The 24,389-nt window shown below is 35.1% G+C and overlaps 1 protein-coding gene across 1 annotated transcript in view; it reads right to left on the bottom strand.

Annotated features, from left to right (window-relative positions):
- LOC144450953 (low-density lipoprotein receptor-related protein 2-like) overlaps positions 1-24,389 on the bottom strand; it is a 126,057-nt gene that overhangs the window by 97,702 nt on the left and 3,966 nt on the right. The window contains exons 2-8 of the mRNA XM_078141712.1: positions 7,065-7,172; positions 5,903-6,025; positions 4,714-4,830; positions 4,060-4,182; positions 3,580-3,693; positions 2,196-2,312; positions 1,639-1,776 (exon numbers count right to left, since the gene is read on the bottom strand). Of these exons, the coding sequence (XP_077997838.1) occupies positions 1,639-1,776; positions 2,196-2,312; positions 3,580-3,693; positions 4,060-4,182; positions 4,714-4,830; positions 5,903-6,025; positions 7,065-7,172 (840 nt within the window). The remainder of the gene's footprint in view (positions 1-1,638; positions 1,777-2,195; positions 2,313-3,579; positions 3,694-4,059; positions 4,183-4,713; positions 4,831-5,902; positions 6,026-7,064; positions 7,173-24,389) is intronic.

A 24,389-nucleotide genomic window follows, 5' to 3' on the forward strand; every position in this document is an offset into this window, starting at 1 on the left:
TCAATTGTTCCTGGTTATATTTAAGACTTGTCTAAAATATCACTAGGGGTATCATGATATTTCAATATATATCTCTCTACATGTCTTTCTGTCTGTCTGTCTGTCTGTCTGTCTGTCTGTCTGTCTGTCTGTCTGTCTGTGACTATCTGTCTGTCTGTCTGTCTGTCTGTCTGTCTGTCTGTGTCTGTCTGTCTATCTGTCTATCTGTCTGCCTGTCTGTCTGTCTGTCTGACTGTCTGTCTGTCTATTTATCTGTCTCCATGTCTATCTTCCCTTCCACCCTTCCAGATTTCCCACCAGGCTTTCTCTCTCTATCCATCTCTGTCATTCACTATTTAAGGATACTATTACAGCATAGACACCTTTGTACAGTTCCAATTGTCAATAACAAATCCTTTCTGAATCACTCATAGTACAAACTAAACTATTTCCTTTTAATTGCACTAATTGCTGTTTTCTGCATACAAAAGCTCAAACAAATTCTTTTTCTAGATCGCCATGGAAACATTACAGTTCTTTGAATGTTATAGTTTGGGCAATCTATGAAAGGAGTGTTCATCATTATATTGACATCAATTGGAAAACTATCAATAGGTGAGTTATTCAGACATTTTAGTTTCCATTTCATTGACAGGAATCCTTTGAAGTCACCTGTCTCATTCAATTTTTTATCATTTTTTCAAATCATAATCTGACACTGATTGTATTCCACTGAAAACAGATCTAAATGAAAATTGTAAAAACATCTATTAAAAGTATTCACTTGAAATATAATGATGGGAAATCTTGCAAAAGGCAAGGTATCAGCTCTGTACATGACACAGATAATATATATACTAAGGGAAAAAAAGAATTGGTTATGGTCAGGGCACTGTATCTAAAGTGGTGAGATGACACAATTTTTTTTTTAAATCTCAACAAACGTGTCACTCAATCTGCTGTTTATGGCAGTTACTGTTCTTTTTATTTAGTACATTAGAGCAAGTGTGTATGTGGGGCAGATGTCATTTGCTTGTTCATGATGGACTCTGCAGTTGTCTTCACTGAAGTAAGAAGGGTTATTTTTGTGTTTCCCATAGGATCTGCAGACTGCATGGGTTGGACAAACCAAAAAAAAGAAAAGAAAAAAAAGACCGACGCAAGGATATTTAAGTTTTGCATGCACTGACCAGAAACTATTCTTCTTTTTTGTTGGCTTTACACATTAATTTCACAACCAGGCTTTGGATTTTTAAGTATTTAGTATTTCAGTAGATACTGTGAACCTGGCATTTGTATTTTGACACCTGTTTCACATTGACATGTAGAGCATTTTGTACTCGTGAATATTCAGTGTTCAACCACTGAATAGTGTATCTCCCATGATGCAATAGCCTATAGCAAATATACCCCATAAATGCACAAAATGAACTTGATGTTTCTCTGAAATCATAAATAATTGTAGGTGATGTAAGATGACCAAATGACTCTCAAGAACCCATGTTTTATGAAAATGTCTCTATTTCCTGGAGTGACAGTCCCCTTTAACCAATTATTGAGTAAAATTGTAATATCCTTCAGATCCAGTGTTACACTTTTATATATAAGTTTATCATTGTTGCCATGGTAATTTATATTTCTACTCATAAATTAACTTACTACATGTTCTTCCATTACCAGTTTCATCTTCTCCATTCTCACAATCATTCTGTCCATCACAAACTTTTGATAAATCTATACATGTTCCATTTGTCTTACAAAGCCACTGAGTTGGTGGACAAACTAATGATGAATATGCTGGGAAAAGAAACAGACATTTATAATTATTCAACAATGAAAGGATATAGAAAGTATGAAGTCTGGACAACACAAAATATAAAAAAAGCTTATAATATATATGCATTGTTTCCCTGTATGTTGTAAAGATGGAAAAAAATAACATGAGTAGTTGTCATTTTATCCATACTGCATTGTTCTATGATTTGACCCCCTAGCACATGATAAATGTTATCTCAGGTAGCATGTATTAGAACATTATTGTTACTTACAGCATATGTATTCAGTCATTTGTTTCCCCATACGTTATGAAGATGGCAAAATAAAATAAGATGTTGACATTTTACCCATATTGCATTGTTCTAAGATTTGACCCCCTAGCACATGATAAATGTTATTTCAGGTAGCATGTATTAGAAAATTGAATTATTGTTACTTACAGCATCCTTTTTCATCAGAACCATCTAAACAATCATCATCGCCATCACACACCCAGGATGAACGTATACACTTTGTGTTCTCACAGCTGAACTGATTTCCAGAACAAGTTGGGTAATCTGTGAATGAAACAATTACAATTCTTTCTATCAAACCTTATACAACAAACCTGGAAAGCATTATTTACGCTAATTTTCCTGGAAAAGCAAAACATGAAAATAAATATTGGCTAAAATGCCTTTTTGTAAATAAACATATTGCACCAGGCTTAGAATGGAGTCATGATGGGTGAATGGTTAGAGTGGCCGGCTTTGAATCTGCAGCTTGCAGGTTCAAGCCCTGTCGCTGCCATTTGTTTCTGAATGGCTAAAATCCTTGGGCAAGGTTTGAACCACGATTGTGCCTCAGATAACCCAGCTGTATAATTGGGTACCTGGTTATAGATTTAGGTCTATGCTAGGGATAATAATAACTCGACCCTCATGAAAAGAGGCATTATACCTATGAGGCTATCGAGTCTAAATAAGGATTATTATTATTATTATTATTATATTATAATATATAGTCTTTGAGAACTAGTTGAAGACTGGAAAGAATTTCTAGGAGCAAAATTACCAAGGAGGAAAGTGGTGGGGTGGGGAAAACATTACATGGACCTGGTTCTTATACAAAATGCATTAAGACATGGCACAAACAACATGGACAGAACAACATATACAGGTTAAATATACAATCATATACAATCATCATATTTATATTTAGAAGTTCCTTTTTTTATTCATAATTTTATACAATTTATAAAGTAATACTTTTATATGCAAGTTTGTAAAATGGAGCTAGAAATTATTTAATTTCAATGCTTGTCAAGGTCATATTCATCAACTATATATGGTGCCTTCATATGGGACTCAACCCTGAGCTTTTCACTTTAAAATCAAAGTCAATGCACCTATTCTACAAATTCATACCTACACAACTTAGGCCAAATAAAAAAGTTGTTTGATTCCAGTTACCTGACCCCCACCGAGTTTTTGACACTGACCGTAAACTTTTTTTTACGTATTCGAGAAAAATAATAATAAAATTGTGAAAATCGTGAAGTCTCACAAGAAATAGTGGGTGTGGAAACTGACATCCACTTAAAAAGACAATATAAAAATTATTCTTCCAATCTGTAATAGTTGAACATCTGATAGGAAGAAATAAACAACACAGAGACCATTTGGAAAGCAATGGAAAACCTGAACTAGACACTCACACATAAAAAAATATATATATAATAAAATAAAATAAAAAAATCTACCTACCCCATCTATTTTAAAATTGAATGTAATCGGAACCACACAATTTTTTTTTACTCCTTACCAAGATAATCAATGAACTTACCACAGCCAACTTCATCCGACCCATCTATGCACTCTTCTTGATGATCACACTGCAACTCTAGAGGGATACATGACCCATCACCACAGAGAAATTCATGACGACTACACTGTGGATCTAAATGAACAAGAAACAAACACACATACATATTTTTTTAAAGATTAGATTAGATATAACTTTATTACAACCGTATAAAAAATTGACTATTCTATTTGGGTACATAAGTGTAATAAATATATTAACGAACACTACAAAGAAATAGGCTAATGTTATAAGTATATAGGTAAAATCATAAATGTAGGTTGTATCCAAAAACAGTCCTAAACATATCATTTTGAAAAATGAATAAATTTGTATATATTTAATAAATTTCTTTCAAATAACCATTGACAACCATTGGATAAAATTAATATTTTCATAGTTACTTGCTTAAAATAATTTCCTTTTCACTTGAGTAAATTTTCATTAAAACATTTAACTTACTTGTAGAACAGTTTATTTCATCACTGGAATCTCTACAATCATTGACACCATCACACCATCTAGTTTTCAGTATACACTGTCCATCAGCACATGGCATCTCAGTCTCTGCACATGTACGAAAAACTGAAATCAAACATGAAAATTTAATATACATATTTTGAGATCTTGAAGTTAATAGGTCAATGTGAAGCTGTTGGAAAACCCTATCTGATTCGAAATCACCAAAAATATTCATCAGCTTGTTAGGTCAAATGATTTACATTGTTTATAACGCACAGGCATTTTTTTTTAGTTTTTCAGCATTGTGCTTTCAATCTGTACTGTCTTGGTCAACAATCTTCATCTGAATGACAAATTCAATCGTTACAGCGTAATCGTTCTATTTTTCTAATTTTTTAGGATTTTGTGTTTGCGGTGTATTCTCTTCCACATTTTCATTACATTATGATCACCTGGCTCATTAGCTGTCTAACTTTAACCTCTGTTTCTGATAAAGAGTTATTGCTCAAAACGTTAAGTCAACTTTACATCTTAGAGGACTGTTTTATATTGTTGTCTACACCTCTTTTAATAGACTCCTAGCAGAATTTATTCACTATATACTTGAATTTCCAGGAGTTTGTTCCTTAGCCAATCAGACTGATTGTTACTTACCACAGTCAGTTTCATCAGACGAGTCTCCACAATCATTCTCATGGTCACATCTCCAGGAATTAGGAATACAGTTACCATTAGTACAAGTAAACGTTTGACCACCACATGTTATTGGTTCTGAAAAAGAACAGACAAAACCACTCAATAAATTAAATTATACAACTGTCGACATCAGACCGTGGACAAACGGAACCTGTTATAAACAGGGAAAGTAAACAACGGAATTGGATTAATAACACTTGGCACAGCATGTTGGAAGTACAGAGACTTGTATTACATTTCGTCATTTGATATGAACAGTTGTATGGCCTCTTTACATAATAGTTCACATTCACAAACAAACTTCCACTTCCCCTTTACTTGTTATTAAATATATGTTTTGGTGATTGATTGTTTTTTGGACAAGTTGACATTTGATCAGCTCATAGGCTATTAGCCTTTTCTAGCTGTAATATGATATGATATGACGTCGGCAGTTGTACCACTCTTCACAAGAAGATTGTTGATTGGTTGCAAACATAAACATAAACATAACTTTCACTTGTAATTGAGTGAACTCAAACATGGTTTTAAAATAGAACATATAAGCAATCTGATGACATATTTTTTGATACATACCAAACAGTGTTGAGGAATCTATACTCGGCAATCAACTGTTCTCACAATGCCAGAAGGACAATTGTAATGTCATAGAAGGCAGCATTAACATTAATATTATACTAGAATAGTTTAATTGAGGTTTTAAATAAGTATTTTCACTTGAGTAAAAGGTTTATAAAATCAACTTGTGCCACTTAACATGATAGGAACAACCCATTAGCCAAGCAAGTGGACTTGTTATCAAAGAGTACCAATATTTACAAATGGCTCTTACATAACACAAGTAAACAGCTGTAAGATCATTTCTAAGGAGTAAATCAAATGAGGCAAAGCTATTCTCTGTGTTATATCAGTTGTTATCAATTTTATTAGGCTATTAGAAGTAACACTGCAAACAGCTTAAGAGATGCAAACAAAGTTTATGACACCCGAGTTTTCCAGGTAAACCCTCAGGATTGTAGCACTTGGACGGCTAATTGCTTGAGACTGTCATGAGGACTGAACTATTTCTAGTAAAACTTTGGTCAAAAATTAACCACAAATGATTAAAAAGAATTTAAACTTTAACAAAGGCTTTTTTTAAACTTACCACAGTCTTCATTTTCATCAGAACCATCTCCACAATCATCATCCCCATCACAAACCCATTCTAGGGAAATACATAAATTTGACCTCGGACATGAGAACTGATTACTGCCACATGTCACAGAAGCTGTAAGATATAGAACATGACATATTGAAATACACTATATCAATGTACACGCTATTCTTTCCTTTATCAATAATATCAAATCAACATGAAAATAATTACCATCTACTGTATAATCAGCAAATCTAGAAGTCAGCTGTAACTATTGTGATGAGGCTCATCATCTAGGATTGACAGCCAGAAATGATGTCCACAAATACATACTGCCACCTAGAGGTCACCTATAACTATGGACATTGTCATTGTGATAATGATATCAAAAGGAGAGATTGACAGACAGATGAGATATCCACAAATACATACTGCCACCTCGAGGTCAGTTATAACTATGGACATTGTCATTGTGATAAGGATTATCAACAGGAGAGATTGACAGACAGATGAGATATCCACAAATACATACTGCCACCTAGAGGTCAGTTATAACTATGGACATTGTCATTGTGATAAGGATTATCAACAGGAGAGATTGACAGACAGATGAGATATCCACAAATACATACTGCCACCTAGAGGTCAGCTGTAACTATGGACATTGTCATTCTGATGAGGTTTATCAACCTGGACCCTGCCTTCATTCCTACCAAACTATCCACTCCCAAGGAATCCATGAATAGTGCTACCTTGCTGCAGCTATATCATCTGGGTCACATCCCTGGCAACTCAACCCCGTCCCCACCTAACATACACAATACCCCACCCCACTCCTAAAAATTCCCATCCATATTTCTAAGTAATCAAAAATAACGCTGACTAATGACATCCATTTTCACCAGACCCATCACTACAATTGAATTCTGTACAGCATTACATTTCCATCTCCTTAGAATATAAATCCCCCACCGTCACCGCCCTTCCCCACCACAACACACGTCATAATCCACTACATCCCTATTTCTGAAGAATCCAAAATAACGTCAGTATCTCCACCTCTGTTCAATACAAATCCCTGCTGACTCAAACCCCCTTCTCCACCCTAACATGCATTATAACCGATTAACCCACCCTATTTCTAGAGAATAAAAAAATAACATCAACTTACGACATCCATTTTCATCAGAGCCATCGTTACAATTCTGTACACCATTACATCTCCCAGTGAATGAAATACATTGGCCATCATTGCACCGAAATTCACCTCTAGTACAAACTGAATGAAAACAAAAACAGAAATCAAGTGAACGTGACTATATACACATATACCATGTTGGGATTGATTGGGTACAGGCCCAAAAACTAATTTCATTGGATATGTTTCACCATATAATCACAGGGGGCAGCGAGCATGTAACTGATTGATCGATCGACCGATCGGTTGATTGATTGATTGATTGATTGATTATTATTTGGTTGAATGATTGATCGATTGAATGATCAATTTTTGTGGTGCAATATAACTTATTTTGTGTGTGATATTGATCAATTCACTCATTGAGTTTTAAAACTATTTCTTTGTCTTTCCCTGGTTACTTTGCTCTCAGCTATATCTCAGACCACTAGCAGTCCGAGGCTGTATGTAATTCTCTCTTTTCTTTATTGACTACATAAATACGCCTTGTCCATTCTTCTCTTATCTAAATTAAAACATTCCTAATCTTATAATTGGCGAGAGATCACTTACATTAACAGTTTGCTTTATCTCTCATCTACTGGGGGATTATCACACTGGACAAACATTCGATGATCGAGTGTTTGTCCAGTGTGATAAGTTATATTGCACCACAAAAATTGATCATTCAATCGATCAATCATTCAACCAAATAATAAATCAATCAATCAATAAATCAACCGATCGATCGATCAATCAATCAGTTACATGCTTGCTGCCCCCTGTGATATAATGTGTACGTTACAATGTTTACCCACAGGCATTTTGATGCAGTTCAGGGTACATGATATTACCATTAAAGTCTTTATATCTTTAAGGTAAGGTATTAAGTGGGTGAAATCTACCTGAGTTTCCAAGTCATTTTACCAGGGCTCTCTGCCAGTGTTTTTGTTAAGGGTGGTTAGTAGGTAAAATCTACCTGAGTTTCCAAGTCATTTTACCAGGGTTACCTACCAGTGTTTTTGTTGAGGGTGGTAAGCAGGTAAAATCTACCTGAGTTCCCCTGTCATTTTACCAGAGTTCCCTGCCAGTGTTTTTGTTAAGGGTGGTAAGTGGGCAAAATCTACCCAAGTTCCCTAGTTGTTTTACCTAGGTTTGTTTTGTTAAGGGTACTCATAAATAGTAGCTAAAATGCCAGTTTTCCATTCATTTTAGTGATGGGATCCCAACCAAATTAAGTTTTATAATGAATGGAAAACTATGCCAGTTTCTGAGATTTCCACTTTTCCCCCATTATCAAGCTGAGTTCATAAACCTTTAGCTTTTAAAATACTATCAGGATAATAGCTCTCCCACGATAACAGCTTACAGTGAACAGTGGTGATATAAGCCTCAAGGTCAAAAAACCACTCTCGGTCTCACTCTAGTCTGGTACAGTATGGTACATATTGTTTGCATGCAATCACTTGTGCTGACAAGCTGTGCTACCCTCCAGGCAAAAGTGTGTTTATATTCTCAGATATAATGACAGACTCATTCATTACTGTTTGTTTACTATGTTTTGACAAAATTATCCAATAACAACGTCTCTACAGATGGTACTGGTGTACTTGTCCAAAGTAATTGTTTTGGTGTTCATCTCATTCTATCAACATTCAGAGCCACCACCACATTTTTCACCATCTTTCTATTTTCCGCGTTGAGATTCTATTGATGAAGGTGACACAAGTACACCATTACTGGGTCACTTAGTACAAGAACAGTTCAATTACTATCAATGGCTATTTGTAGCCTGGAATCCATACTGTCCTGTTCTACAGTATAGCATGGCTATTTGTAGCCTGGAATGCATGCAGCCCTGTTCTACAGTATAGCATGGCTATTTGTAGCCTGGAATCCATACTGTCCTGTTCTACAGTATAGCATGGCTATTTGTAGCCTGGAATCCATACTGTCCTGTTGTACAGTATAGCATGGCTATTTGTAGCCTGGAATCCATACTGTCCTGTTCTACAGTATAGCATGGCTATTTGTAGCCTGGAATCCATACTGTCCTGTTCTACAGTATAGCATGGCTATTTGTAGCCTGGAATCCATACTGTCCTGTTCTACAGTATAGCATGGCTATTTGTAGCCTGGAATATGTACTGTCCTGTTCTACAGTATAATAAAGCTATTTGTAGCCTGGAATCCATACTGTCCTGTTCTACAGTATAGCATGGCTATTTGTAGTCTGGAATCCATACTGTCCTGTTCTACAGTATAGCATGGCTATTTGTAACCTGGAATCCATACTGTCCTCAACAGTGTGCCCTCCAAGCCAATTTGACACGTCACTGCAGTGATGCACCAAAATTTGGTGTTCCCCTATCTCTTATAGCCAAATTTTGTTGTTGTGAGTCAAAATGAGAAAAAATGCTTATCACTGTTCAGTGTGATTGGGCAAAGGATCCTGCTGTTTATTGTGAGTCTGTTATTGTTAAGTCTGGAATTAAAATATGTCTATAGCTCTGTGTCAAAAACATAATGTCCCATGAGTGAAACACCAAGCCTACATCATTTTAGCTGTAATGTCCCATGAGTGAAACACCAAGCCTACATCATTTTAGCTACAATACATGTACATGTACTTGTAGCAACATATAAGTTATTAATGTTTCTTCTTCTGGCTGACTGATGATCTAGTGACAGGTGGTTGCCATGGCTACAAGACACAGAGTTGAACTGTCATGTGATATGAGAATCTTCAACAAACTGATCTAAAAATTAGAAACAGTTCCCAATTATACAGCTGGGTTGACTTAGGCACAATCATGGTTCAAATCTTGCCCATGGACTTTATAGCCATTCAGAAACAAACGGCAGCGATGGGGCTCGAACCTGAACCTGCAGATTCCAAGCCAGCCACTCTAACCATTTGCCCATCATGACTCCATTCCTACAATATCCATACAACCATTAACAGGTGATTTGCTTCATGCATAGTAAATCAATATTATGCTTTTAGTTATTACCTCAACCAGCTGGAAAAATCAATACACAGTGCTGTTGATATGATTGGTAAACTTTGTAGGTAAAATCTACCTATAAATAATATGACTGATTTCCCAAGATATTTACCAAGATTCCTCAAAAATGATGGTGAAATATTAAATTCTCATTTGGGAATTTATTATAACACATCATGTTAGTGCAGTGAAGTTGTATCTGCCTAATTGTGTCAGTGCAGTGAAGTTGTATCTGCCTAATTGTGTCAGTGCAATAAGGTTGTATCTGTCTATACACATCGCGTCAGGTTGTATCTGCCTATACACACCGCGTCAGTGCAGCAAGGTTGTATCTGCCTATACACATGGCGTCAGTGCAGTAAGGTTGTATCTGCCTATACACATCGCATCAGTGCAGTAAGGTTGTATCTGCCTATACAATTGCATTGCAGATATGACCTTTCTGCACTGACGCGACAATCTGTTTCCAAAAAAAAACATATTCCATGAGTGAAACACAAAAGGCAACTTCATTTCTCCTGTCACAAAAAACATGTACTATTAGAACTTACAATTGCCATGTAGGTGTGGCTAATCACTCAAAATATCAGCCAAACATACATTCTGTACATTTTTTGTATTAAAATATCATGGATAAATATTTGAAAAACTGCAACGAATGCTCTGTCTACACATATTGTATAAATGATTGCGAGACTTATATAAACAAACTACATGTACTACATACAGAGTATGTACTGTTTCATTTCTGTCAGACTTATAAACAAACTACATGTACTACATACAGAGTATGTACTGTTTCATTTCTGTCAGACTTATATAAACAAACTACATGTACTACATACAGTGTATGTACTGTTTCATTTCTGTCAGACTTATATAAACAAACTACATGTACTAAATACAGTGTATGTACTGTTTCATTTCTGTCAGACTTATATAAACAAACTCCATGTACTAAATACAGTGTATGTACTGTTTCATTTCTGTCAGACTTATATAAACAAACTCCATGTACTACATACAGTGTATGTACTGTTTCATTTCTGTCAGACTTATATAAACAAACTACATGTACTACATACAGTGTATGTACTGTTTCATTTCTGTCAGACTTATATAAACAAACTAAATGTACTACATACAGTGTATGTTACTGTTTCATTTCTGTCAGACTTATATAAACAAACTCCATGTACTAAATACAGTGTATGTACTGTTTCATTTCTGTCAGACTTATATAAACAAACTACATGTACTACATACAGTGTATGTACTGTTTCATTTCTGTGAGACTTATATAAACAAATTACATGTACTACATACGGTGTATGTACTGTTTCATTTCTGTGATAAGTTGTCAAGACTAGATAATGCCTGATAACTTTGTCGTGTGTTATTACTACGATATTCACTCTTCTTCTTTGTCATTTCTTAACATCCCATCCTTGATGTTTCTGGCTTGTCTTCTGTTGAATGTTGCAACTCTTTGAGTTAACTATCATTATTTTGTTTCACCATGAGATAGTTCCTATTTGATATCATTACGATTTACACCTTCACTCACATGGTTTAGAGACCTGACCACACTGACATCCAGACTACCATGAGATAGGTATATACACATACATGTAATACAATATCATGCTTATTTATATCCTGATCTTAAAGGCCCATAATTTAGTCCCAGGTTCTTGCTATAAGTTCTTTTCATCAGTGGTCCATAAAGGATTACATAGAATCATTTTCTTGTTCTGGGCCAATTTATAGCTCTGACAGAGAACTGTGTTTTATACATCCAGAGTTTAATTATAACATGCTTGTAACAGCCAAGCATTTAATAGGGAAACAAGTTTCATTTCATGTACAGATATATCATGTATATATTATGTGGTTGATCCCAAAGACAGCGCAATTAAATTTAGCTGACTTGTCAAAAGAATTGTTTCTGGTCAGTGCCCGCATCACTTAAATACCCCTGCGTCAGGTTTTTTGTGTGGTGTTTGTCCAGCCCATGCAGTCTGCAGATATGAGGAAACACAAAAATAACCCTCCCTACTTCAGTGAAGACAACTGCAGAGCCAATCATCAACAAGCAAACAACATCTGCCCTACATACACACTTGCTCTAAAGTACTATTTAAAAAAAAAACAGTTACTGCCATAAATAGTAGACCGAGTGACAGGTTTGTTGAGAATTAAAAAAAAATCGCATCATCACACCATTTTAAACAAACTTTCCTGACCAGAAATAATTCTTTTTTTTTCTTGGCCTTAAATTTAAAATTTTAAAATTAATTTTATAAACTGCATGCATTGGCAAGGGTTGTGAAAGCTGACCTTCAAATGGGATGTAGATACAGAAATGTCCTCACAGGACCCACAGGAAATGTGCCTTGATTTACTGGAATCACTATTTGTATTGCCATTAATTCACATGTCAAGACATATTGGTATCTTAAGTATCGGTTTCCCTACAGGAATTCTAAAGTTCAGCTCAGGTCACAGATAACTCAAATCAGATTCAGCCTACTAAAACTGTCTGGCATAAGTTCTCACTGACAAGTAAGGGTCAAAGGTGATGAACTTTGAACCCTAACCTCCCCTGCCTCTCAAAATGTAATTAGAATGTAATGGAGGAACTTGAGAAAAGACACAGAACAGGTTTCACTGTGTTCAAGTCATACTTGTTATACAAAATGTACATGACTGTATAAATTAGATTATCAAAGTTCATTCAAATCCAAATATAGTCATTTTTATCTTTCTTTCGTGTGGCTATTCTATAGTATTTTCTCGTTTTCTCCAATATTTACACTTTGCAGAATGATGGATTCCAGGCTACAAATAGCCATGCACTGATGTAAGACAGGACAGTGGATTCCAGGCTACAAATACATTGTGTAACCATGCTACAAGTACAGTGTATACTGCAGAACAGGACAATCCAATTGGTGTGGATTCCAGGCTACAAATAGCCATGCTGTACGTACTGTACTGTAGAACAGGACAGTATGGATTCTAGGGCAAGGCTACAAATTCTATAGCCATGCCACTGTAGAACAGGACAGTATGGATTCTGGGGACAAGATACAAATAGCCATGCTATACTGTAGAACAGGACAGTAAGGATGCTTAGGGCCAGGCCATAGCCATGCTATACTGTATATCAGGACAGTATGGATTCCAGGCTACAAATAGCCATGCCATACTGTAGTACAGGACAGTATGGATTCTAGGGCCAGGACATAAATAGCCATGCCATACTGTAGAACAGGACAGTATGGATTCCAGGCTACAAATATAGCCATGCATACTGTAGAACAGGACAGTATGGATACCAGCTAAATAACCCTTAACATGCTTAGGGTCATGAATATTCAGTGTGCATCTAATGAACAATCATATCTGCTAAGACCAATCAGGCAAGTTTCATCACTGAAAGAACAATAGCGGTGAAAAAGAGTTATAATTTGGTACTTCTTGTCAATCAAGTGACATGAAAACTATGTGGAATCATGAATTTAATTTTTAAATGATTCTCCAGAACCCAGCACAAGCATGCAGTTAATGAAAATAACATTATTTCCTGAAGTGGTGTTCCTCTTTAAATGCAGTCTAGCTTCCGAGGTGCTATTTTATCACCCAAATCATAGCCATGTAAAGTTGATAGCGGTAATCAATACAGGTGTATTAAAAACAGAAAAAACCAAGCCTGTCATTAGACTTTTTCTTTGCGGATAATTATCACCAAATCACAAATCCACAATATGATATTATACCAGTCAATGATAGGAGTCAAAATAGTTCTGAGTATAATCAACCTTGACAGCAATTCTTCAACCGTGCAATATTCTGATTTATGTAGAAGTAAATGACCCATAAAAATATTTACGATATGTTGGTAATCTGAATCTGACGAGTGCTCTCATTTCACACATTGATAAAAATTTCTATAAACACTGTCTGAATGACGACTAACCTGCTGTCACTTATACTGAATGTAGTAATTGTCTGACAGATCTCAATCCCCTAGACCAGTATCAATGGATGGTTATAAACATACAATGTACATGCTTTTGTATACATTTGATGTGTACAAGTTGAGTTCATAAGCTTTTTGTTTACATGAACATACTTTAAGGGTCGATTGCAAATATGTCACACAAGCTCAATAAGCAAACTTCGTTCATTTAAGGGGAGGGGGTCAATGCAATTGCTGAACTTCATTTTCGCACTTCTAACCAAATTTCGTAAACTTTCACGCATTCAATGATAACAGCTTCTGTATGAGATGTTGATAAATTGATAAAAATTTACTTTATACTAGGTTTCCAGTAATATTTTGATGTGTTTACCATCATCTCAGACTAAACAGATTCATGTTTTTAAATCAAATCTTAAGACACACCTTTTTATTGAATGAAAGTATTTTATTGATGGTTTTTTAATTCTTTTTACAAAGTTGTGTGAAGCGCTTTGAGATGTTTTGTTTTACATGTAAAGCGTTTTTAAAGAAATAAATATTATTATTATTATTATTATAAGGTTAGAGAATGTTTACCATCATGTTTTTACATAATACATCGATCATAGTGGTGTACGTGACCGCTACAGTTTTCATCATCGTTCACATCATATATAAACGTGTGATTCGTACTTGTGAACATTCATTTAGGGGAGGGAGAGGGGTTTTGTCGAACGAACTTAGCACGATCATCCTTTACCGGGATTTAGCCAAAAGAATGTTTGGTGTCACGATTTCAAGAAGCTAGCAGTTTCTTTTTAGTAACGCTTATACAACTTTTGGTTCATGAGATCTTGAGATATGACTATCATCTTGCCAACTGAGAAAAGATTATTGTGTCTTGAATTTGAAATGGAGTATGGTGACGTCCTAGGATATCTCCTAAGCGAGTTGACTCATAAAAAAAAAAAGACTTTCAGACTGGTCTATTAGTGACCGGATATTTTGGCCATGTGGGGAAACTTTTATATACACAAAACTCAAGCAATGCATGTCTTGAGGGCTTTGTATGGAATCCAGGCAATAATGTTAATAGGCTACAAATTGAAGGATTTCTAAATTGCTGTAAACAAACACTCACAGTCTTGTATATATGGTCAATGATATAATCTTAAACAAACTTTCTACAAGAGGCTTTCAATCCTAGGAAAAATAGGAGACGTGTGACAACTATTTATTTATTTTATATTTTGTATTAAGTTTAAGCCAGAGGGCTGGATATGACTTTTTATTTGTATACTGTACTGTATCTATTTATTTAACAAGTCCACATGAAATGGTTTTTTTATAATACTAAACAAAACACAGACAGACACACAGACAGATCGATACAGACAGACAGATCAGACAGACAGACAGATCAGACAGACAGACAGACAGACAGATCAGACAGACAGACAGATCAATACACAGACAGACAGACAGACGGACGGAAGGACGGACGGACGGACGGACAATCAATACAGGCAGACAGATCAATACAGACAGCCCCTACACATACATAGTGTGCACACACAAAATAATTTGACATTGTAAAATGTGTATGAGTGAGCATTGGAAAAGACAACAATGTACGGATTATACACAGAAAACTGTTAGCATGCTAGTAATTCCATATCATGAGTCAGAACATTCTTGATGCAATCAAAAATAGTCACACTGTTTTATAATATTAGATATTGTCCTTGAAATAAGAACAGTTTGACCTAATTTGGACAAGCTCATCTGATCTGATAAGAATGCCTTGAAGGAATTGCAATTTGGGAGGACTCTATCTAGGCCACAAAGTTCACAGACACTTTGAAACAGGCTGGAAGAAATCTTTGTTTTGTTTTAATGATAAACAGCTGAAACTTGAACTTTTAAAAAATACTTTTGTTTCATATACTCTGGATTAATATGATTATCATTAATAAATTACTCTGAAATATATTAATCTATTTAAGGTACATTCAAGTAGTTAAAACATTTTTTTTCACTGAGGTCCTCTTCATGTTGTACGTCCTAAATGTAAAGTATGTTAGTCTAGTTCCTATACAAAGCATTACAATTATTACCATCATCTCCACTAACATATAGGGAAAGTCCATATGTTATTCTAATACAGAAATCTATGCTACTCCTGGTGGGTGAAGGGTAAACATTGCATGTCAGTAGTAATCCATCACAAATTGACAGACAGTTGCAATTGGTAAGGGTTCCTTTAGACAATTGCTCATTAACTGAACTCTACCTCTCCAGTCTGAAACTAAAATAATGTTGGAACACCAGAACATCATCATGTTTATATGAACACAGTGGGGGGGGGGGGGTGTAGCACAGATTTCTGTGTTAGAATAAGGACTTTCCCTATACCGTACATGAGTGGAGATGATAGTAATTGTAACACGTCATATAGGAACTAGACTAAAAGTATATACTAGTATGCTAACAAACATTTACGCATTCAGTAATCTTTTGCAAACATATTATAATAACAAACACAAACTTGGTCAATGGTATATGTTGTTTCACATTGATTTTTCAAAATTGTTTTATAAATTGATTTTCATAAAATTGTTTATCCAAAATAAATTCCTAATCCTCATCCATATGGTCAGCGTAAGTTTAAGTTGTTTATATAAATTGACATACTAATATAACATACTCAAGCCAAGTTATTACCTTTGAACAGAAAATATGGATTATATACCCTGGTCATTCTATATCTCAACAACCTATGTCTACGTTATTGGCTTTGTGGTGCTTGAAATATGAGGCTGTGATCACAATTTTGTTAAATTTTACCACAAGGGACTGGATGAAAAATGTAATTTGTATAACGCATACATGTACATAGTACTAACTGTCATTAAAAATTTGAGGCTTTGGTGAAGATTTTCACCAAACAGTAAGTCTGTGCCAATTACTGTTGATCTGTCTTCACCATTTTGTTGAATTTTAACAGAAATATGCAACTGAAAAATATAATTTGCAAGATGAGAACTCACAATGAGGGAGGCTGTCTGTGAAAACTTTGTTAGCAGTACAGATTTTTGTCACAGAGACAATCTGTGTCAATTATTTTTCATACTTGCGGGCATTATACTTTATACACAAATGTGAATGAGAACAAACAGACCATGTTGGAATTTACACAACTACATGTACAGCTGCTGACATCAGACCATTGACGAACAGATTCCATTACAAACAGGGAAAGTAAACAACTGAATTGGATTAATAACACTTGGCACAGCATGTTGGAAGTACAGAAACTTGTATTGCATTCTATCACTTGATAAGAACAGTTTTATGGCCACTTTACATTATAGTTCAGGTCACATAACAAATTGTAAAGTTCTCCTGGCATTTCATGTACATGTAAAGAGGCCATAAAACTGTTCTTATCTAATGATGGGATGTAATACAAGTGTCTGCTGTTCAAACATGCAAAGCCAAGTGTTATTATGTTTTGTTGTCATTTATGGTCTAACTTTAAGTTGAGAACATACACCAAAGTTCGAGTGGCATACAATAATTTTTTTTAGAAGATTTTTTAATCTGTCCAATGGTATGGCATAAGTTCTATGTTTGTTTCTTATTCAATTTTTTCTTTTGGTGAACTTGTCTGGAAAAGTGTACACAACTTTGTTAAGAGAGTGGCAGACAGTAGTAATGTTTACGTACAGTGTGTTTATTCATGCATGTACCATGATTCTCTCCAGTGCAGGCATTAGCGAGATATTCTCTATTGATTGTTGTGGATGACTCACAATAGAAAAGGGGTTCAGAAAACAGCAGTAATAGAAATGACAATACAAGCAAGTAGTAGTATGCACTGGGAACTCTGTTCTTTATATGCACGCGCGTTCCAACTTGTAACTGAAACTTACATCACACAAGAATGCATGCGCATTCCAACTTGTAACTGAAACTTACATCACACAAGAATGCACGCGCGTTCCAACTTGTAACTGAAACTTACATCACACAAGAATGCATGCGCATTCCAACTTGTAACTGAAACTTACATCACGCAAGAAATTTTGATTTGATCGTCTGCCTTATCGTCGGGCTGCATACTGATTGGTTGATTATGTACGACGTATGACTATATAATGAGTTCATCAGAAACGGCAACAATGTTAACAACAACAACGTATAACACAAAATATGAATCAATAAATGTAATTCTCGACAATTTTTTGTCATTACTTTTTTTGCTTGTATTTATAGGCCTCAAGCGTGATTCAAATAATAATACTAAAATAATAATTAATTCAATTCATTTGTGTACTTTCTCTGATTGTAACAGGTTCCGTTCATCCATGATCTGATGTCAGCAGTTGTAGTTGTATAAATTCCAACATGGTCTACATGTTCTCACTCACGTAACAGGTTCCATCTGTCCACAGTCTGATGTCCAAAGTTGTAGTACACTGAGTGATGAATCCAGTGATAGACTGGAATGCAGCACAACACACCACAGCAGGAGTTAACCTACTCCCAGTAGATATATTAATGTAGAGCTTGTTACAGGGTTGTACAACAGGGAGTAGAGATATCTGATACTCATTACATGCTCTGCATGAGATCTGTTGTCAGGTTACTCACCCATACACACATAATGTCCAAAAACAACCAACACAGCAATTTAAAACTATTTACGTAAATTGCATACAGTGATTGCAAATAATAATTTGCTCTTTATAAAACATAATTAAAATTAGTATGTAAATTATATGCAGTGACTGCAAATAATAATTCACTCTTTATAAAATATACATTGTAATTATAGAATGTTAAGCAACTAACATTTTTCACAGCAACTTAATCTTCTTTTTCTCAACTTGTATTTAGTTGTGTACAAACAAACATGTCCCTGGGAGACACAGGATTTTAATTATTACGTAAATTATATACAGAAATTGCAAATAATACTTTGTTCTTTATCATATACATGTACATTGTAATTACTCATTTATAAGATATTTTTCACAGCAATTTAAAATTATTATGTAAATTGCATACAGTGATTGCAAATAATACTTTACTCTTTATAACATATACATTGTAATTATACATTTATTAATTAAAACATTTTTCACAACAATTTCAAATTATTTAGATAAATTATATAGTGATTACAAATGATCTTGCTCTTCATACCACATACAATTTTAAGAGATTCACATTATTTAAAGATATCATGTTATTTTTACTAAATAGAAACCAAACATTTCTTGCCCTTGCCCAAACAATCAAGAGTTGTTCAGGAACCGTTTGTTTCCCAGAATGCCTCATACCAGTATACAGCAGACCAGATTTGCAAAATGTCACAACTCTATATTTTTTTTATAGAGGTTGCAAGTTGCAGAATTACAACCGACAAAATTTATACAAAAATGTAACATGAAGTCATTATCCAAGAATTTACATGACGAATGTACATGTATGTATATTGGTATGTACAAAATGTCGGATTGAATTAAAATTACTTTTTCACATTCTTGACAAATATTCCTGGTGATTAATTAACAGCTTGCAAATAACTCACAATTTTTGACTCATACAAATCTGATATTTGCACTGAAATAAAAAAAATTATCTAAATGAAGCTACACTAGCTGTACGTGGAACGATTTTTGAAACTGTTTTGTAAGACACGATTGCACAATATCACACAAGCTCAGTGAACTTCATTTTTGCACTTCTAATCAGATTTAGATGGAAACCTTTCACTCCTTCAATGATAACAGCTTTTGTATTTACTACTGAGATGTTGATAAGTTGATAAAAATTTGCTTCTAATGTGAGATATGGTGCTGGGTTTCTGGTAGTATTTTAATGTGTTTACAATCATGTGTTTGCATTGCATCTGGTGTGACCAATACAATTTTCATCACGGTTTACATCAAATATAAATGTTTGATGTCGCACATGTGAACGTTCATTTAGGAGAGGGGGAGGGGGAGGGGAGAAGGTTTTGATCATTAACTTAACGAATGATGTTTGTTTATTGAGCTTGTTCGACACTGATATATACTCAACGACTACATGTACACTAGGTTGGGGTTATACATACAAGTAGTTTTAAAATGTCTTCACATCTGTCATGGATTTTCGGTCAGAAATGTTATAAATCATGTCTGATAGGAAGTCAATATTTTAGGGTAAATGTTATGTCCTGACAGCATCATTTAGAGGAGACCGTGAGTTAGCTGACATAACTTGCCATCGTATAACATTTATTATAAATCAACATCTCATCATGTCTACTTTATGTTGAGTCTAAAAGTAACTTAAGGGCCAAAGTTTGAATCCCATGGGTGTGGATTTGTATTTTACATATAATAAGTCCATTCTTGTGTAAAAGCAACGTAAAGGCTGATTTAGATTAAGATTAAACAGGGGGGGGTGGGGGTAGGAGGGTGGGGGATGGATGGCGGTGGTATCAGTGGCAACTGCTGGTAGAGCCATTACTGCCAACCCCAGACTCCATTTTCATTTTAAACCTGGTTTGACCAAAAACCACTAACACTCGATTTGCTCAGCGAATGACCATTGACTGTATATTTAAAGTCATTTTATATAATAGTACATGTATGTTCTCTCTAAGCATATTTGACATACATGTAGTACATGTATATACATGATGTACATGCCACTGACGACTGTAGAACATATACAAGCTTGTATAGAAACATAGGTCTGGACTAAATTATGAACGTAACAAGTACAAATGTATATAGAACTGTCTTCCTATTTTGGATTGTTTAATACCATTGTACAACAAGCGTAGTACACTGGATTGAATGATTTTGTATAAATGTGCTAATAGTACATGTATATATAATAGTTCTTACATTTTATCTAGGCTTGATTTCAATGCTCCAACTAGAATTTTACGGAATCAAACTGTTTTTAGGGAGAGGCAAAGTCGCATAAATATTAGTAAATACTCGCCTTTAATTAGGGGCATGAGGTGTTTTAACGAAATTGTACAGAATAATTCACTGATTGATATTTTTAGCTATGCCATGTTTTAAGACTTTATTTCATCAGATTATTTTAGATTAATGTGTTTTGACTTTTCAATTAATGAATTTAAGTGTTAATTTTGTAATGAGATATACGTTGTTTTTATTTTAGGTGTTTATTTTTTGTCCGTCTTCCAAAAAGTGCACTTTTAGTTTGCACATGTTGTGGTGTTTGTTTTGTACAATTTTATTGTTGGAGACTGTTAATGGGACTCGACCCATAGGTCATCATTGGAAATAAATAAATAAATAAATAAATAAATAAATAAACAAGTTATGAAACTAGTGCAATACTACATGTATAATAAGAGAGTTCTTATATAATAACTCTAATATAATATACCTGCAACTCTACAGTCTACAGAGTTAACTTGTCATAAACACCCACATCTGCAGTTTTGAAATTGTTTATAACATTGCCACACTGAAAATGTAGGTCGCAGTTCATGAGAAAACAATTATGTAAACCATGTTATACCCTTGTCCAACCAAATTTAACAAAGATGACAAAAGGGTTAATATATTGATGGAAGTCCCACAGACTGGATTGTAATTCTAGAAGGCAGATAGTACGAGTTGCTCTTCTGAAGTTTCAATGGGACTGAGCGTCTAGCAGCACGACGACCTTTACTTGACATTCATATCATTTTCTGCATGTATAATTTTGCGATCTTTATTTACAAGTATTAAACATTATTATAATATGACAATGGTCTGGAACAGTCCCAACTCGTGCATATTTTGGGGTTTTTGGTTTCAAAATATTAATGTTTTACTACATTCTGAAACTTAATTGCCTAAGGGTTGGTACAGTCACTGGCAGAAACCTAATATAGTAAAGGCTGGTATTTAATTTACTGGAACACAAGATAATTCCCAGAGGAATTTACTGAAGGTTACACAGCTCAAACAGAAACAAATAAATAAAAAGTAAAATCAAATAGAATTTGAGAATATAGAGGAAAACAAAATACTTTTAAGCTGGTATATTATCACATTTACAAATTAAATCTTTCTCGTAAATGTTTTTGTCAGACACTAAAATCAAATTGTACAAGGAACTGCGGATTATTTGAATAACATGACATCATTGTAAACCCCAGCCTCTTTTAGAGCACAGTCCAAGATACATTGTCGAGATGTATTTATTTTGCAGTGTTGTGGAAGAAATATCAGCACAGGTTTGCGAGAATGAACATATCACCACTTTGTCTACCAACAAAATATTATGTTTTAAAACAAACTAGATGTACTCAACAATGTCATGAACACCCTTAAAAGTTAAAGGTGTTTCACACATCGTTGAGTACATCCATTTTGTTTTAGAACATAAAGGCTATGAAAATAAAGTGACGTTTCACACATCCCTACCTCTCCCTGTATTGCCTGAGAATTGTGCACATCACACCATTTTCAAAACTTAATTAAGGTGAAACATGGAAGGATAACCCACTGGGTTATACTTCCATGGGTGAACACACCATTGTCGCAAACCAGAGCACTTATTTCTGCTGTAGCAACAGGTACATGTACTTTTGGAGAGTACATCATACATGTATGTTTCAGATGGTGCAGTAAAGAGGCCTGTGGCTTACAACATTGGCACATGGAGCGAAAATGGTATTTTTATCACATAACTCAGGGGTGTAGAAAATAGCCAGAAGGCAGGAAAAATAACCATGTGTCAGTGATAAATTTCCGGCTGAGAAAATTCTAAAACATGGAAACAGTTCAGTTAACCAAACTCTCATCGCCAGGGGCTCGAGACTACAAGACAACCCAGACAAGAGTTTTGAGAAATGTTATCACAATTGCCCACACCAGATGTCTTTCCGAGAACAGGACATGCTGCAGAATAATTCATGTCCAACATTCCAGGCTGAACAAGCTAGGTACCTTCGCGAGAGGTTACACATATGTCTCAGGCAACTGATACATCTCAATTACAACAAATAGGCTTCATAAGCCCATTTTTCATGACTTCAAAGAAATGTACTGTGTGACTTCCGGTGTGGGCAACTTTAGATTACATATCTCCTGAGTCTCATCTGGGTGGTCTTGTAGTACATGTACAGCCCTCAGTGGTGGGAGTCTGGGTAACCGAGACTATATCACCACTTGACAATTCAACCTACCTGCAATGCTAGCTCTGGTTTAGCTTTTCTCCAGTTAAAACCTAGCCTGTTTACGGTACATTGTGACTGTATAAGTCTGTAAGATATATCTTACAGCCATCAGTGGTGGGAGTCTGGGTAACCGAGACTATATCACCACTTGACAATTCAACCTACCTGCAATGCTAGCCCTGGTTTAGCTTTTCTCCAGTTAAAACCTAGCCTATTTACGGTACATTGTGACTGTATAAGTCTGTAAGATATATCTTACAGCCCTCAGTGGTGGGAGTCTGGGTAACCGAGACTATATCACCACTTGACAATTCAACCTACCTGCAATGCTAGCCCTGGTTTAGCTTTTCTCCAGTTAAAACCTAGCCTATTTACGGTACATTGTGACTGTATAAGTCTGTAAGATATATCTTACAGCCCTCAGTGGTGGGAGTCTGGGTAACCGAGACTATATCACCACTTGACAATTCAACCTACCTGCAATGCTAGCCCTGGTTTAGCTTTTCTCCAGTTAAAACCTAGCCTGTTTACAGTACATTGTGACTGTATAAGTCTGTAAGATATATCTTGTCGTTCCATCATCATCAGTCTCCACCATCACTGGTGGGAGGGGTTGACTGATGTGTGAGGGTTCCCTGTCACAGTGCCGTACCTTACAGACTAAGTTACATTGTAATCTGTGATTTGCTTCACTGTCTCACAAATGTAATTTTCATAATGGTAAACAGTTAAGTTAGCTACACCTCCAATAGCAGTTATCAGCATGCCTGTCTGTAGATATTTACATGGTATTCATTATATGTAAATGATGTCACCATTGCTAGCAATAAAAAGTGGTTAGTGAGACAGCAAATCAAAATCACAGAGCAGTGTAAACAGGCTAGCAGAAACCATAAGTACACAAAACTAATATATGTACATGTACATGTATTAAAGTATCCCAAACAACATGTACATTGATTTACTTATTCATTTATCTAGGTAAAAAATCAATATGTAACTTGAAAGTGGAGCAGCTTTACATGTACAGGGCAAACAAGGGACATGGCACTTTTAACACACACTTAAAAACTTCAAAAGGCAAAATAAACAATTACAGTCATAACACTGCACAGTTGGGATGCAAAAGCAGATAT

Source organism: Glandiceps talaboti, chromosome 20, assembly GCF_964340395.1.
Source record: "Glandiceps talaboti chromosome 20, keGlaTala1.1, whole genome shotgun sequence".
NCBI lineage: Eukaryota > Metazoa > Hemichordata > Enteropneusta > Spengelidae > Glandiceps > Glandiceps talaboti.